Here is a 16,828-nt window from a genome sequence, read left to right as displayed (position 1 = left end):
GAGATTTCTTCATGATGTTGTGTTTTCTCCCTTTGGGCTTGTTCTTTGTGAAAGCTGTTAAAACTTGGAGTCCAGATGCCATTTCCATCGGAGTGAGACTTATTTATTCCTGTCAATGGAAAGCTAGGACGCCCTTTTTTCACTCTATTCTGATCTAACTGAAAGAATGCCTCATTCAGCCCCTTACGGCAGGTTGCTAAGCTTTTCTCCTAAGTAAGGTTGTTCTTCAAGCTGAGCAAAGCTGCTTAAAGAGACCTGTGTGTCTGGGTATGGGACTGGCTGTGTGTCTGGGTATGGGGCTGTACATTGATCAAGGATTTATTTTTGGTTTTGGACTGGAAACACGAGCAGCAAAACAAACCCACAAGTGAGTCTGCGGTGAGCAGTACGGGGGATCCGATGCACAATAAACGATCCAAGATCAAAGCCGACGAAGATCTGCCCAGTCCGGGAGCGGGAAGTCTGCAGGTACGGTGTCCAGGGTCTCCTTCTCAGCCTGTGGGACCCTTCGTCCTTAGAGGTGGGCGTGTGGAGCCCCTGGAGTTCACTTCAAGCTTCCCTTTCACCCAACTCTGATATTCAGGAAAATAACTTGTCACCCGTCCTCTTGTTACCCAAAGCCAAATGGCGCCTGACTCACTGAATTCCTATTTCTGTGTGTCCTGAGGACAGAATCCTGACTTTAATACAAGAACAACAAAGGCTACTTGTAGGTAACAGAGTGAGCTAGCAGCAAACACCTGATAGAGAGGAGACAGGGCTTGGCCATCTACAATCCACTGAATGGATGGATAGACCCCAGTTTCTGTGGCTGAGGGTGCCATGATCATCCTCATCCATAATGCCCTGGACAATGTTTTAGCTTGGCTTTTTCTCTTTTCCCAAGTTGTTCTAACCCCCAGGGTCAGAAGTGAAGTTGGGGGCTAACCCCAGCCCTAGCAGAACATATACAGCAACTGCCATGGCCCAGGCAGCCCATACAAGCCCTAGACCCAATTGATCAGCCTGGCACAGTAAACTGCAAAAGGCCAAGGCACAGCCAGCATGTTAGGTTAAGCTTAATCTAGGGCTTGCTTGCTTAGAATTCCAGTGTGGAAACAGCCCCAGGGGTGTGAATCAGGCCCATCTACAGCCAGGACTTGGCTTTTGGGCTTGGACTCAATTTTCTAGCGAACCTTCATGAGTTTTTGGTTCAAATTTGAGGGAATAGGTTTTGAACCTACTTCTAGACTTGCAGCCTGGCTCCCTAATCCCAGAATGTGGAGCTTGTGCCATTTCCATGGAGATAGTTGTGGGTGGGTGTGAGGGGGGGATGCTGGCAACCATCCAGACATGTTCCACTGCTCGTCCTTTGACAGTGGGACCCCAGAACATTGACATTGAATTAGGGAGAGCAATATTCATTTGAATCATTTATTTAAAATGCCTAGTACCTTCCCTATCACCAAGTGGGAAATTTCTTGCAATTTGATGAGCATAGCAAAAAAAATTCAAGAGTTTTTGGGGGTCTAACTCCCCCATTTTACATATGAGGAAACTGACCCTGAGAAAGGCTAATGACTTGTTCAAGGTCTGCTAAATGTCTGAAGCACGATTTGAAATCAGGGCTTTTACTTAAAAAGTCTGAGAAAACTAGAGGAATGTTTCCAAGGATGTGAAGGCCATCAGCCAGGGCAGGGAAGCAGATATCAAAGAAGTCGGTAAATCATGGAATACGGTAATTCTACAAGTGTTAAGTATCTTTGGTGTCTAAGGCAGGCAGGAGGATGTGGGGAAAGTTACTTACTGCAAGTAGAGTCCAAGAGTTCAGATCCTGATTCAGGGAGTAAGCTGATACCCCTCTGTGTGCCTCAGTTTCTTCATTTGTAAAATGAGGAGAATAAACTAGGTGATTTCTAGTGTTTTTTTTTTTTCTAATTGATAACCTTTGAAACAAAAAATAACCTTTGAAAGATACGTAGACATGTGAGAAACAGCCCCTGCCCTGATGGAACATTTGCAGATGTGGAGTCTGAGACGGAGGGGGGTCACCCCGGATATCAGAAGTCCCGTGGACTCAGTTGGAGCGCCCAAGCTTTCTATTTCCCTGACTCGGGGTCCACAATGCCCTTGTCCCGTTAGCCTCCTCCCCCAAAGCTCCTTGTCTGACCCTGGCTCCTCCTCTGTCCACCTCTGGCTTTCAGGAGCAGCCCGAAGGAATGACCCTGGTCAAGGAGGAAGGGGACAAGGATGAAAACAAGCAGGAGCCTGAAGTGGTCTACGAGACAAATTGTCACTGGGAGGGCTGCGCCAGGGAGTTTGACACCCAGGAGCAGCTCGTGCATGTAAGTTAATGGTATTCCGGAGGGGGCTTCCGAGCGGCGTGACCTCCTCCCGGGAGGGCAGCAGCGCTGACCCCGGGCTGAGCCGGGTCTCTCGGGCGGCAGCGTCACAAGGCGGACAGGGCTTTATGAGTTTCTGAGAAGAAAGAGAACTCGGAGCCGCAGTTCTTGACCTGTTCAGTCAACTAAAGCTTACTGGGAAATTCAATAAAGCCTTCCACAGAGACTATAATGGCTCTGATCGTAGAAGGCCGAGAACACTATTTGGAGGTTCAGACTTTGATGGTTATTGAGTGATAGTAAGCCGGACATGAATTATGATTAACCTCTGAATCAAGCGGCATTTTCTCCCCCTCCCACCCAGATCCCATCATGGGAGCAGAGGGGAGACAGCTCTGCTGTCCATTGTCCTCCCCACCCCCCAGCCCTCTCCCTGGGGGCCCTGGCCAGAGAGCGGCCCTCCCTGTCCGGGGTCGGAGGCCCAAGGGTTGCTTTTTATTGAATTAGGCATTTGCTGCCCTGCTCAGGCTGGGGTGGAGAAGGTGGCTTAGGGCGTATTTCATGCTATTTTGTACCATGGTATCGTTGGAGCTGGAAAGGATCTTGGAAGCCAAACCCCTCATTTTATGGATGAGAGAACTGGGGCTCAGGGTCGTCTGAGGTGCCTGACAGAGTTAGGGTCTCATACTCCAAACTCACGCATTTCCCATACTCCCCTCCAACATTTCTGAGTAAGGTAGCAAAAGGGCGGGGTTGGAGCCCACGTTGCAGAATTTTTCACATCTTTTTCCACATCTGTTTTAACCAGTGTGGGGAGAAGGGGGAAGGGGGGAGAAAGAGTGAGCAGAAATGCGACTAGGGTCATTGAGATCACTGTCAATTGGGGTAATCAGGAATAAAAGGCTCTTGCAGCTCAGCAGGTGGCGTGGGCCGGGACTGGTGTAAAGTCCAGTGTCCAAGTGCCTGGGCTTTAAGATGCTCTTAACGTGATGGCAATTTTGTAGTCCGGCCGGCCTGAGGGTGACCATGTCTCCCTCCCTCCTCCCAGGCTCGGGAACGCAGGCATGTGTGCACCCACGTGCCCTTTGGTTTCCACTCTTAGCCAATCCAGATGTTTGGGGAATTATATCAAATAATAAAAATCCTTTGCGTTTCTAACTTTAATGTAGTATGGACAGAATCCTGAGTACAATCCAACATTTTCTAGGACTCTGCGGGGTATACTGGGCCAACATATACTCGCTGTCTGAGACTCGGCCCCTGCGTGCCATACCCAAGGACATTCAATTTTTAAAAATCAGAGCCCATCACCTGCTTTATTCCAGAAGCCCCTTTTCATCACATCAATTGTAAAATAAGGATGCAGAATGCTTGGGTACCTTGTGGTAGAGTGCTGGGCTTGGTCCAGGAGAAAGCCGATTCAGTTTAAGAAATATTAAGTACTTATTATGGGCCAGACATTGGGAAAGCTAAAATGCCCTATTTTTAAGAGAAATCTCTATTTTAACATTTTCCATTAATTCAGTTTAAAAAAACATCAAGTACCTACTAAAGCTAAGAAGTCACATCTTTAAAAGAAAGGTCTATCTCAACATTTTCCATCAATTCAGTTAAAAACAAACAAACAAACAAAAATCATCAAGCACCTACTAAGGGCCAGACACTGGGAAAGCTAAAAAGTCCTCTTTTTAAGAGAAAGGTCTATCTCAACATTTCCCATCAATTCAGTTAAAAACAAACAAACAAACAAACAAACAAACAAAAATCATCAAGCACCTACTAAGGGCCAGACACTGGGAAAGCTAAAAAGTCCTCTTTTTAAGAGAAAGGTCTATCTCAACATTTCCCATCAATTCAGTTAAAAACAAACAAACAAACAAACAAACAAACAAAAATCATCAAGCACCTACTATGGGCCAGACACTGGGAAAGCTAAAAAGTCACATCTTTAAGAGAAAGGTCTATCTCAACATTTTCCATCAATTCAGTTAAAAACAAACAAACAAACAAACAAACAAACAAACAAACAAAAATCATCAAGCACCTACTAAGGGCCAGACACTGGGAAAGCTAAAAAGTCCTCTTTTTAAGAGAAAGGTCTATCTCAACATTTCCCATCAATTCAGTTAAAAACAAACAAACAAACAAACAAACAAACAAAAATCATCAAGCACCTACTATGGGCCAGACACTGGGAAAGCTAAAAAGTCACATCTTTAAGAGAAAGGTCTATCTCAACATTTTCCATCAATTCAGTTAAAAACAAACAAACAAACAAACAAACAAACAAACAAACAAAAATCATCAAGCACCTACTAAGGGCCAGACACTGGGAAAGCTAAAAAGTCCTCTTTTTAAGAGAAAGGTCTATCTCAACATTTCCCATCAATTCAGTTAAAAACAAACAAACAAACAAACAAACAAACAAAAATCATCAAGCACCTACTATGGGCCAGACACTGGGAAAGCTAAAAAGTCCTCTTTTTAAGAGAAAGGTCTATCTCAACATTTTCCATCAATTCAGTTAAAAACAAACAAACAAACAAACAAACAAAAATCATCAAGCACCTGCTATGGGCCAGACACTGGGAAAGCTAAAAAGTCCTCTTTTTAAGAGAAAGGTCTATCTCAACATTTCCCATCAATTCAGTTAAAAACAAACAAACAAACAAACAAACAAACAAACAAAAATCATCAAGCACCTACTATGGGCCAGACACTGGGAAAGCTAAAAAGTCCTCTTTTTAAGAGAAAGGTCTATCTCAACATTTTCCATCAATTCAGTTAAAAACAAACAAACAAACAAACAAACAAAAATCATCAAGCACCTGCTATGGGCCAGACACTGGGAAAGCTAAAAAGTCACATCTTTAAGAGAAAGGTCTATCTCAACATTTTCCATCAATTCAGTTTAAAAAACATTAAGTACCTACTATGGGCCAGATACTGGGAAAGCTAAAAAATCATTTTTAAGAGAAATTTCTATTTCAACATTTTCCATGAATCGACTTTTATTTTTCTCCCTTTATATCTGATATAAATATAGTTTTCAAGCTGAGCCTGACTTTAGAACCTCAGACATTCTTCTAGCCTGTTTGAATAAAAGTAAAGAAAAACACCCAAATAGCAAGGAAATTACATTGTTGGGAATTTTTTAAAGAAGGAAAATGTTCCCCCCACTGGAAATTACCCAATTAATTTTCATGGGAGCAAGTCAACTCTCCCTACAGCCTGAAAAATCTTCTAAACTCCAAAATCCAAACTCCGGAGGTTGGCGTTAGCCCCTATCTCTCCGTGTAGGCTTTCCCCCCATCATTCCCCCTTGCCATTGTCTCTTCTCTGCTCAAACTGGCCAGCCGGCTGCCCCCCTTTTGTGACCGCCCATCTCCCTCTGGCTGTCCCTAGTGCCTGGAAGGCACTTCCACTTTGGAGAATCCATCGGATCTGAGCTCTGGAGTGGCCGCTGCCTCCTTCCTGAGTCTTTGCAGCAGTCTCCTTCCCTCCAGAAATCTTTTTATAGATACCAAGTGCTTCCTTGTGGAGGTGACTACTAAAGCCGAGTACTTGGCAAAGCTACTTAAAGTGTTGGAGAGGGGGCCAGGATTATCTCCCTTCTCTTAACCCCTGAGTAGAATGGAAGCTCTTTGAGAGTAGATGAGGTTTTCTTTTTTTGTCTTTTTAGCCTAGTGCTGGAACATAGTAGGTCTGCCAAAGGAGTGTTAAATCAGATTAAATGCAAGATCAGAAAGCTGTTGCCCAGCTGGAGATGATGCCGTTTTCCTGTAACCACGGATCTGAGGGATGGAGAGCTTCCTCCCCGGAGGGCTGCCGGCTACTCGGTGGTAATAAATGTCAGCCCCCACTCCTCAGAGGGAGCTGCCAGGCTGAGCATCCTACCTCCCTGGAGGCAGGGCCTGGCATTCCTTCAGTTGGGATGCTCTGAGAAATGGTACTTCTCCCTTACATAAGGATGCTGGTTCACACGAGTGTGGGGATATGGTTATTGGCTCCAGACGTAATCCCTGGGCTCAGAATCACAGGCCTGGGATACTAGAACCCATTGGTTCAGAGTCAGGGCCCAGAATCTCCTTTTGTGGAGGAGTAAACTGATGTCCAACTCCCATAACTGGAGACCCACAAGGCCGGGCCTTGGGCCCATTTTCTGATTTGAAGTGCAAGGACCTTTTCTCCTGAAAAGCCACGAGCCAGTGGAAATTAGCACTTGGCATAAGATGAAGCTGCTCCGGCTCTCATCTGATGGCGTGAGTCATCTATGAAAATGCCTACCAGGAGCATCATCTTTCCACTAAAATGTTTGCTTGTATCCAAGAGAACGAGGCTTGGTTGACCTCTGGAGGTAGGAATCGAACCCAATTCCTGGGACTGAAAAACCAGATTTTTTTTCTACTGCACAAGGAGCTCACCAGTCCTGAGTTCTGTCCTCCATCTTTGTAACCTTGGACAAGTCACAGCTCCAAATCTGGACTATTCCCTTCTCTCTAATATAAAAACTTTAGGTTATATGACAGTTGTGACCTTGACCAAGTCCTTTATCTTACCTGGAGTCCATTTTCCACCAGCTGTTAAAAAATGGAGTCTTTCTATTTCTAGACTACTTATTTTCAATTCCTCCCAGTTTAATTCAACAAGATTGTCTTAAGTGCCTCTTATATGCAATGGGAGATTAATATCTGGGAGCTTTCTGATCTGTGATTTTTATTTATTCCCAGTGTGGAAGTTCCCTTCCCCAGTGCAGGTGGTCAGTTTCTTGGCACCCTGTAATTTTAAAGAGTCACATAGAACAGCAAGAGGTTAAGCATGCTCGGGGTCACCCAGCCAGAATGTCCTTCATCACCCCAGAGTCCGCTCTGCCCACTGTGAAATACCCCCTTTCAATGGCAGGACGCGAGGACCCGAGTCTCCCGGCCCCTTCCTTCCAAGAGCTGAAACGCTAGGAGAATTGAATGACCTCAATGAGGTTCATTCTCTGACGCTTCCCAGAGTCTCGGCTCCCGGTCTCATTTCTGAGATGTTTTCTTCATGTTGCAGCAAAGTGGATTAGAAGGCCTGATATGTGGGCTTGCTGCAGGTTAATTTTCTCTCGCTGTGACATTTCCTATAGAAGTGACATATAACTTATGTGAATTCATTTAATCCAAGTGGAAAAAAAAATAAAGTGTAGAAGGGACTTTGAAAAAAAATGGCTTCAGGGAAACAAGAAACTACTTTGATTGTCGTAACTTTCTTCAAAGAAAGAAGAGTTTTCTTGAATTCGGTGAATTTTCCCGACACAGACAGCCAAGAGTCGAGGTGTTAAAGCATTCCAATGCCACTCGGCCTTATTTATAGCCCGACCTGTGCTCTTCCCCCCTCTTACAGTTAATAGAAAGATTCATGAGTCTCCATGGCTGTCTATCTAGTGTCTGACAGTCCCGACCGGGCTGCTAAAGCAAGTCACTATCTATAATTGATATCCTTCCCTGGAATAGGGTGCTGGCTGCGACTGAAGGGCTTTGCTGAAAGCTCTAAATGGTGACATGTTCTCCCCTCGTTCTGGCTCAGCCACTGAATTCCAGGGCAATTTGAACTTGGTGCAGGAGGGAGACATGTGTTTCCCATTAGCAAGTCACCAAGTGGAAGAGCAGAATTAGGAAACGGGATGAATTTGCCTGCCAGGTAGCTGCATTTCCAGTACAATGCACTGCATGTACTCTTGAAAAGATTACTAGGGCCCATTACTGTCAGAACAGATGGGCTAAATATGGTTTTTTCTCCCCCCTCGTTTTGTCTCCTACTTCTCCGCTCCCTCCCTGGCTGTGTATTTACTGGAGACTCTCTGCTTGCTGCTGGGGTCTTTATCGTGGAGATGTTTAATTAATTTCTCAGCACAGCAAGATATTATAATTGGGCTTAGCCCAACTCCAGTTGCTATTAAATGCAGCGTCACAAATTTACTTCCATGCCTGGGAGCCAAGAGATGGGTCTGTTTTCTTTAATCAGCATTTGGGGGCAGCAGGCCCTTCCCGGCGATCAGTTAAGCTGGAAGGGAACAGAACAGGTAATGAAAGGGCGAGATGAGATCAGGGCTGATGTGAGCCGCCGCCCGGGAGTGGGGTTCACTGGGAAGGGCCCCAAATCGGGAGTCGGGATGCTGATCCGTCATGATTCTGCTCCTGTGGCAGCGTTTGACATTGCTCTGGGATCCTTTGCTCATCCTGAAAATCTAGGTTGAGGGCTAAGGCGTTCGCTTGCCACCATCCTGTGAAAAGGACATTGGGTTATTTGAAAAGGTGGTCAAACAGCTTGATTCTGTCTGGCCCCAGAGGGCAGGAACATGAGCAAGGGAGAAGTAAAGTTGCCAATTGGGGCTTAAAAAGTGTCTTGTAAAATCCAGCTGGCTCATCAAACAGAACTAGGAGACCCCTCATCAAGAATACTGTAGCGTGGGTCTCTCTGTGAAGGCTGGACTCTCTGGCCTCTGTGGGCACTTTTGACTCTTTAATCCTGGGATTCATTCTTCCCTGAGCCTCAGTTGCTTCATCTGTAAAATGGACATACTTATGCTCTTTACTCAATTAGTCAATAAACACTTATTAAGCATCTACTCTGTGCTGGGCACCAGGGTAAACTCTTGGGACACAAATACAAATAAAAACTAAGTCAGTCTGTGCCCTCAAGGAGCTTATGGTCTCTTGGGGGAAGACACTTTAAAAAGGAAGCTGAGAAAAGGAGGAGGAGGAAGAAAGGGGGAGCAAAGAATGGAGGTGCCCAGTGCAGGGACATGATAGAAATGTCCTAGGAAATCCCAAACTGTGCAGCCGGTGCTAAATGGGGCATTTATTAAGTTCTTAATTATTGTGTGAAAAACACTAGGAATAAAATAGCTCTTGCCCCAAAGGACTCAGAAATACAACATATTCACCAACTAGTAAATCAAAGGCTTTCCAAAGTCGTAAGCTTCATAGTGTAATAGATAATGAATCCTTCTGGAACCAGGGAAAATCCAGTTTCATCTACTTCATTCTGGCAATGGATCCTAGCAATTACCTTAATCTTGTAGTGAACTAAGCAGCTCTAAGGTTAGGAAATGCAGAGAAGGTGCTGGCCTCCATTGGTAGAAGGAAGAAATCTAGTCCCTGTTTGTAGCCCTATCCGAAAGAGCACAAAATAAGTTAAAAAATGAGAGAGGTGGTGAGCCTGAGACACCTGGTTCAAGGATTCCATGAAGCAGAGGTGAGGAAGCAGAGCCTTGTAGGTTCAATGTCTGAAAAGCACTTTGGAAAATTATAAGCACCATATAAATATTTGTGATTTCATTTGATTGGCAAACATTTTATGCATATATATATATATTTATTTGCATATATATATGCATATATATATATATATATATATATTTAATTGATGCATTGGGATGAAGAGCTAGACAGGATGGCAAAGGCCATTCATTCATTCAATCCTTGACATGCTTAAGGTCACAAGGACCTTCCCCAAGGTTTTTAAAGGTCACAATCTTCTCACTAGGTCAGCATGAAAAGCCAGGAGACAGTGATTTTGTGTTTACTCTTTCTTCCAATTTATAACAATACCCTCTTATTACTTTCTGTGAAGTATATTATCCAAATCCAAGAGGAATGAATTTGGAGGCATTTAAAAAAATCTCTAAATGGTTTTCTAAAAACATTCTGACTTTTTGAAAGGCAGCTCACAATCCAGTAAGTAGCGTATTTTCTCTTGGAGGGATTTCCCCCATTTGCTTCCCTCTTCCATATTTATATTTTGCTGGGGTAAATGACTCCTGTTGTTTATTTTCCATTGGAGGCAGTTGGGTGTCTACACTGGTTAGGCACTTGGGTGTCTACACTGGTTAGGCACGTGGATATCTACACTGGTTTAGTCACTCATTGTGGAAATTTGTGTGGATCAGTTGAAGCTGACATTATGGAGCAGATGTCATTGGGACTTTTAAAAGGGACAAGTGTGATTGCACATATAGAGTATCTTTATCATCAGGCAGATGCTTCCCCAAGCAACTTTTACCATTGAGAGGTGGGTAAGGGAGAGGAAGCAGCGGGCACGGAGAATTCCCATCCCTCTCCAGCCCCTTCCCCTTCTTTACCAGCATTCTGCCCAGTGACCACACCAACCTACTCTGAGGAAGCGTCCTTAAGATAATGTGGCCCTTCTTCCAGAGATTTTAGAAAAGAGGCGTTTTCATCAAGCATGTGAGGAGGATCCCTGCAGGGCCCAGTTATGGCAGAGGAGAATGGGTATCTGGGGATCCCAGGGGAAGGAAAGTCCTTTAGGAGCTATTTTCACCAGATGATGTGAAAGGAGAGAGTATCTATGGCTCGAGGAGAGTCTGGGGGAGCATTTAAAGGAAAGAAGCTGCCATTTCTGCCTCTTTAAGGGAACAGTTGCCTATCTACATGAGGACTGCTAGTTGCCAAGTTCAATGTGATAATAGGAACTCCCAGTTCTATTGGAATTTAGGGTTTTTAGGGCACTTTATTTGGCAACCCTGCGGGGTCATAATTCTAGGACTATTGATTTAAGCCTTTTAAGCCAACCTAATTTTACAGATGTGGACCTGAAGTCCAGGTAGATGAAATCATTCTCCCAAGGTCACACAGATAATAAGTGGCAGGGCTGGGATACCGATGCAGATCCTCTGAGTCTAAAAGTAGTCGTTTTTCTACTGCGCCATACCAGAAAGGACATGTATTATTATCCCCATTTTAGAGGTGAAGAAACTGAGTCTCTGGAAATTTCCAACTTGCCTATGACTCAATCCAGCCTAGCAAATATTAAATGTTTACTATGTGCAAGACAGTCTGTAAGGTACCAGAGATGAAAATATAAAGAGGACTACTCTTCTGCAGGGGGCTTCTGCAGTTACATTCAACAAATAGCTGTTGAATACAGAAAAGGTCAGAATAGGAAGCAGCCTGCTCTTGTATGCACCACCAGAAATTTTCTAAAAATAAGTGGGAATGAGGCAGCTAAATAGCACTCTGGCGTCAGGAGGACCTGAGTTCAAAGCTAGCCTTTTCTATTTGTGTGTCCTAGCCAAGGCACTTAACCCCAATTGCCTCATCAAACAAACAAACAAACAAACAAACAAACAAACAAACAAATAAATAAATAAATAAATAAGAAGGATGTTATTTTTATTCATCAAACAGAGGTAACCTAACTATGATTATTTTTCTTTTCAATTTTAAACTTAAAATATAAATTAAATATATACATATATATATAAAAATATAACAAGACACACAATTTAGAAATCCTGAACCCACTTGTCATACGTACACCAGGACAATTGTAGGATAACAATAACAACAATAATAAATATAAAAAGCATTTAGCACGCTACCATGGCCAGTACATCAGAGGCAGATCTTGGACCTAGTTCTTTCTGGCTTTGAGTCAGCTTCTATTCTTCAGCTCAAGTTGAGAGAGGGAGGGAGCCAACCCTAAGCTCTCTGGGGATCAAGAAAGGCTCCTTGGGATATGTGGGGGTGTTCAGTCTGCTAGCACTTATCTGATCCTGCCTTCCCACCTGAGCCTCGGGGCACCAAGTAAGTCCTGTGATTAACCCTTCCCCTTCTTCTACCCCCATCACCTCTCCCACTCCCTCATCCCCCACCCCTGCCCCAGGCAGAATGTTCTGAACTTTGCAAGACACCATCCTTCATCTTTTGACATGTATATCTCTGGAAACTTTGCATCAGCTAGAACACAACATTCTTGTACTGGGAGCCAAGGGATGGATGGCTGACTTGGGAATGACTAAGATATGGATTATCCAAAGGACTTCCCCTTCCACTGAGCTGAGGGTGCAGCAGAAGGCAGGGAGACCCTAGAAGATCAGTTGGCATTATTTTCACACCCCTCCCCAGAAATAAAAACAAATCTACCTAATTGGGAAAGTCCTGTTTTGGCAGTTTGAATGAAGAGCAAATTAAGTGTCCAATGTGACAGGACCATGTCTGCTTGTATAACCAGTGGGGACAGAGATCAGGTAAGGGGGGACCCCAAACTGTTCGAGTGAAGGAGAATCAGATCACACATTTCCCACCAAGTTCTTTAGTTCATTTTGACTTTCTAAGTACTTAGGGATACCATGGAGAGAACACAGGCTCTATCTCATACATCTAAAAACCACACTGCAAATTGTGCTTTGGGGGACATTAAAACAGCTGCCACGTCAGTCAGACCTGTAAAAATTGCACACTGATCTTTCTCTCTATTTGACCAGATTCACTCTCATTTTCCTTCCGTAATTTCCTTATGTGCCATTTTCAGATCCTCTTAGACGGTAGTCATCAGGTACTGGGTCATGAGGAATCCATAAGTGCTACTTCCATTATTACAAGTCAAAGTTGTGTAGCAGGTTTTATTTCACTTCGTGCCTTTTTGGTGACATGATTCCATTCTAAAAGCTCTCAAGATGATCTGCTTTGTCTGAACCTCTTGACAAATTTTCCAGAGGATCATTGCTTTCTCTCCCACTTTTTTTGGTATTTCATATTGATAATCTGCTGAAAATCCTCAATCTTGCATACGTCATTATTTTTAAAACCAATGAACTTGTACTTTCATGGAGAATTGACCTTGAGAAGGAAATGAAAAGTTAGTGAACTGAGATGGTTTCTTGCCTATTTGGGTCTGCTCATTGTAATAGTTTAAGTCACGGGCAGTATTCTTAAGAAAAAGTGATAAAGTAAATTTATTTTCCTTCGTCCATTTTCTATTTTGTTAAGAGCATTGTTTTATTCAGTAAGCTTGGATCTGTTGTCATGATTCTAGTATTTTGTCTTTAGTCTTTCTTCTGATTTGGTCTTGGTTTTGAATATTAATCAATCCATCAATGGGCAACCAGTTCAATCATTGTTCTCCTGAAGAGCGTTTTCCTATTCATTGATTTCTGGACACTTCTACTATGTGTGATCCTCTATGATCTCCAGTCCAATACCTTCCAATTTTCTTCTTGGGGACAAATAATTATGACCCCTGGCCTTCTCAGGCTCTCCAACTCTTGACCTTTTCATTTGTAAGTCCTGAATTATATTTTCAAAGATACCACTTAGTGCCTTTTTCAGGAGCCAACTTTTTCCTTTAAGACTGAGAATTGAGACATATATGTTGACTTTTGGGGGAGAAACTTGTCATTTCTTTGCAGAATTTCTCTGCTTTCTTTTTCCTCAGGCACAGTGATGACACCTCAGCTGCTGCCTTCTCTGTGGGGTTGCCTTAGCTTTAGGTCCCTTTGTCATAACATGTGATGTCATGAAAAATGTCTTCTTCACAATCCAAGCCCAGGCCCCAGCAGGGAGGGAAAAACCAACTCTAATTCTGTATCACGGTTGTCCAGATGAGGACCTTGGCCTAGTTTAGAGAGGCTTGTCCTCAAGCACATTTTGGAGAGACTTTGTCTTCACATGTGGTCCAATGCTCCCTTCCACTGCCTCGGAATAATGCTTTATCCAATCTGCCCAGAACCAGAACAGGACCACATGGCTAATGTTCTAAAAGATGCTTACCAAATTCGGCCTTTTCTTAGTGTACTTCTTCAGAATAAACAGGTTTCAGTGGATGAATTCTACCTTTTTTTCAATCTTAAGGCTCAAATTTCAGCAGGAAAGGGACCTGAACATTATGTAATTCAGGTCCCTCCTTTAACAGAAGAAAAAAAAAATGACCCTACCAATGGCAAGTGTCTTTGTCAAGATCAGTCAGACAAGAAGTGACAGCTCTGGGATCCCATCTCCAAATTCCCTAAACTTTCCATCACACCATTCATGCCATTTGGACAATTGTGAATAATTATAGTTACGTCAACATCTATACCTATAAAGTAATATAATGCAATTTATTATGTCATATAAATCATTCATGACATATTATTTATTTTATGTTTTTAATTTAAATCTCTTATATCTTAAATAATTATATATATAATATATTATTGTATAATATTTCTTTATTTAAATATATTTAATACTTAACATATAATATTAATGTATTATTATATTATATATTGTGCTATATTACATATTTATAATATATTATATAATATGTTGTGATAGTTATCTTTCTATAGCTATGGAGATTTATTTTTTATTTAAATTGGAGCTAAACTCCTAGAGAACTACTTAAATTCTTCATTTTGCTTCTTAATATTCTCTTGATCTGAACATTTGCGTTATGAAGAAAAAAAACCAAAGTATCATTTATGAATCTCATTATGCAAAGCATCATGTGGGTTAGTGTCATGAAGTAGATCTCGACATGACCTTAAGATGAGGGATTTTCTACCATCCTCAGTTTTTCCCACCAATTTCTTCTGTTTTCCAATGAGTCACTCCTGGCCAGATTTCCATCCAATCTTTGCAAATCAATATGGCCGCATGGAAGTAGGAGACAGCTAATACGGGTGTCCTGTCTCCCTGCAAAGTGGAGACCTTAGAAGTATGTGTCTCATATGGACTCTGCCGATGTCTCTTGATTGATTCTCTTGATTTCAAGGAGGGGAAGATGTGAGCAAATTAATGGAGTATTTGCTGTTCAGGTCTTGGAGCCAAACATACTTGAGGACAGAAAGAGAATTATGAGAGCCTCTCCCTCCCTGAAGAAGTGAGCTTATCTTCCAGCAGAAAGACAAGCTAACACAAGAAAAACTTCAGACATAGATAAGACAGGATGCAATTAAAGGTTAAATTATATGGCCCAGGAAATGAATGTTTTTGGAGTCCAGTTGGGGGAGGAAACAATCAGGGCAGGAGTGTTTTCCGAACACTTCCTGATGGAGGTGGAAAATGGGAAAGTGGAAGCATCCCAATTTTGTGGGACAGATAGCCATTCAGAGATGTGTTGATTTTGGGGAAAAGGAGGACAATGAGAGTCTGCTAGGATTCAGGCCGTCTCGTCTTTTCAGCTTCTTTGGGCAATAGCATACAATATTTAAAGGCCTTCAAAGGAAAAGCTACTGGGTATGGAGGCAGCAGAGACCTGGATTCAAATTCCACCAACAGATTTTTTTTTCTTGTATGATCATAGGACAGAGGACCTGGGAGATGGAGTAATTAATATAATATTAAAGAAAACTCAAGGAGGGTGTAAACTAAGGGGGAAAGACCTTCGTCTTTTTTTATTTAGCTTTTAGGAGATAAATGTTTCAGGTGAATGGGGGAGTTAAAGCCAGATTGTAAGGAGTAGGAGGAAGTAGGGGTGACAGAACACAGAATCAAACTCTCTAGAAGTGATTGTGAAAGGGAATAGAGATAAAAGATGGCAATTTGGGGGAATAGCAGAGCAGGTAAAAGGATATGGTTTTTTCTTTGTTATTTAATAAGAATTTTCTCTCCTGCTCTTAAATCCAAAACTTTTAGAATTCTAGAACTTGGATGTGGTGGTTCATCATCAGTCAATAAATATTTATTAAGTGCCTACTGTGTGCCAAGAACAGTGCTAATTTCTAGGAACAAAAGACTGGAAGAACTCGAAATGGAATGGAAAAAGAATGAGGAATAAACATTTATTAAGTAGTTACTGTGTCAGATGTGCTAAATGCTTTATGAATAGTCTCCCTTTTGATTTAGGGAAGACAACATGCAATCAAACAATACATGTACAATAATATGTGAACCATCAAATTATATACAGACTAGATTTGAGGGCTGGCCCTTCTAGTAGCAGGTGGGATTTTAATTGGGATTCAAAGAAAGCCACGATGAAAAGTTCAAGAGGGAGAGCATTTCGGGGATGGAGGAAAGCTTGGAAGATTCCAGGAGGTGAGAGATGGGGTAGCTTGCTTGAAGAAGAGCAAAAAAGATCATAATCACAGGATCCCAGAATCCTTGGGGGAGTACGTAAGGTATAAAGAAACCGGAAATGTGTGAGTGTGTGTGTATTGGGGGGAGAGCAGGCAGATTATGAAGGGCTTTGTATACCAAAGAGAAGATTTTATATTTGATCCTGGAGGTGATAGGGAGTCACTGGAGTTTATTGAGCTGGGGAGGAAGGGGGCTGTGTATGACATGGTCGGGTCTGAGCTTTAGGAAGGTGACTGCATGGAAGATGGGCTGGAGTGGGGAGATCTGAGGGAATATCCAGGCATGAGGGGATGAGAGGAGAGAAGGGATGTATGTGAGAGACGATGCAGGGGTGAAACGAACTGTTCTCGGCAACAGATTGGATCTGGGGAGAGATGCTGAGGGGTCCAGAATAACTCCTAGCTTGTGAGCCTGAAGCCCTGGAAGGGGGTGCTGTGCTGGACATAGGGAGCATGTTTAGGGTGAAAAAGAATGAGTTCAGAGGTGCGGTCCCCAAGGAGGACCTCACTATTGAGGGGAGTTTCATGTTGATGACTTGGACAAATCAGCTCTTTGAAATCTGTGGGCAGAGTCTGGGATGATGATGGAAACCTTACCCAGCTCAGAAATGGGAGCATAGGAAAGTGGAAAGAGTGTAAAAGGAAGGCACAGTGGATAGTGGAGGGC

At 42.8% G+C, this 16,828-nt stretch overlaps 1 protein-coding gene across 1 annotated transcript in view; it reads left to right on the top strand.

The window, feature by feature from the left end:
- Positions 1–16,828, top strand: part of GLI3 (GLI family zinc finger 3) — a 79,253-nt gene that overhangs the window by 25,584 nt on the left and 36,841 nt on the right. Inside the window, exons 5-6 of the mRNA XM_074284508.1 lie at positions 352–468; positions 2,184–2,324. Of these exons, the coding sequence (XP_074140609.1) occupies positions 352–468; positions 2,184–2,324 (258 nt within the window). The remainder of the gene's footprint in view (positions 1–351; positions 469–2,183; positions 2,325–16,828) is intronic.

The sequence above is a fragment of the Sminthopsis crassicaudata genome, chromosome 1 (genome assembly GCF_048593235.1).
Source record: "Sminthopsis crassicaudata isolate SCR6 chromosome 1, ASM4859323v1, whole genome shotgun sequence".
NCBI classification, from domain to species: Eukaryota; Metazoa; Chordata; class Mammalia; order Dasyuromorphia; family Dasyuridae; genus Sminthopsis; species Sminthopsis crassicaudata.
Note: the sequence above shows the minus strand (reverse complement) of the source record. Positions and strands in the feature narration are given on the sequence as shown.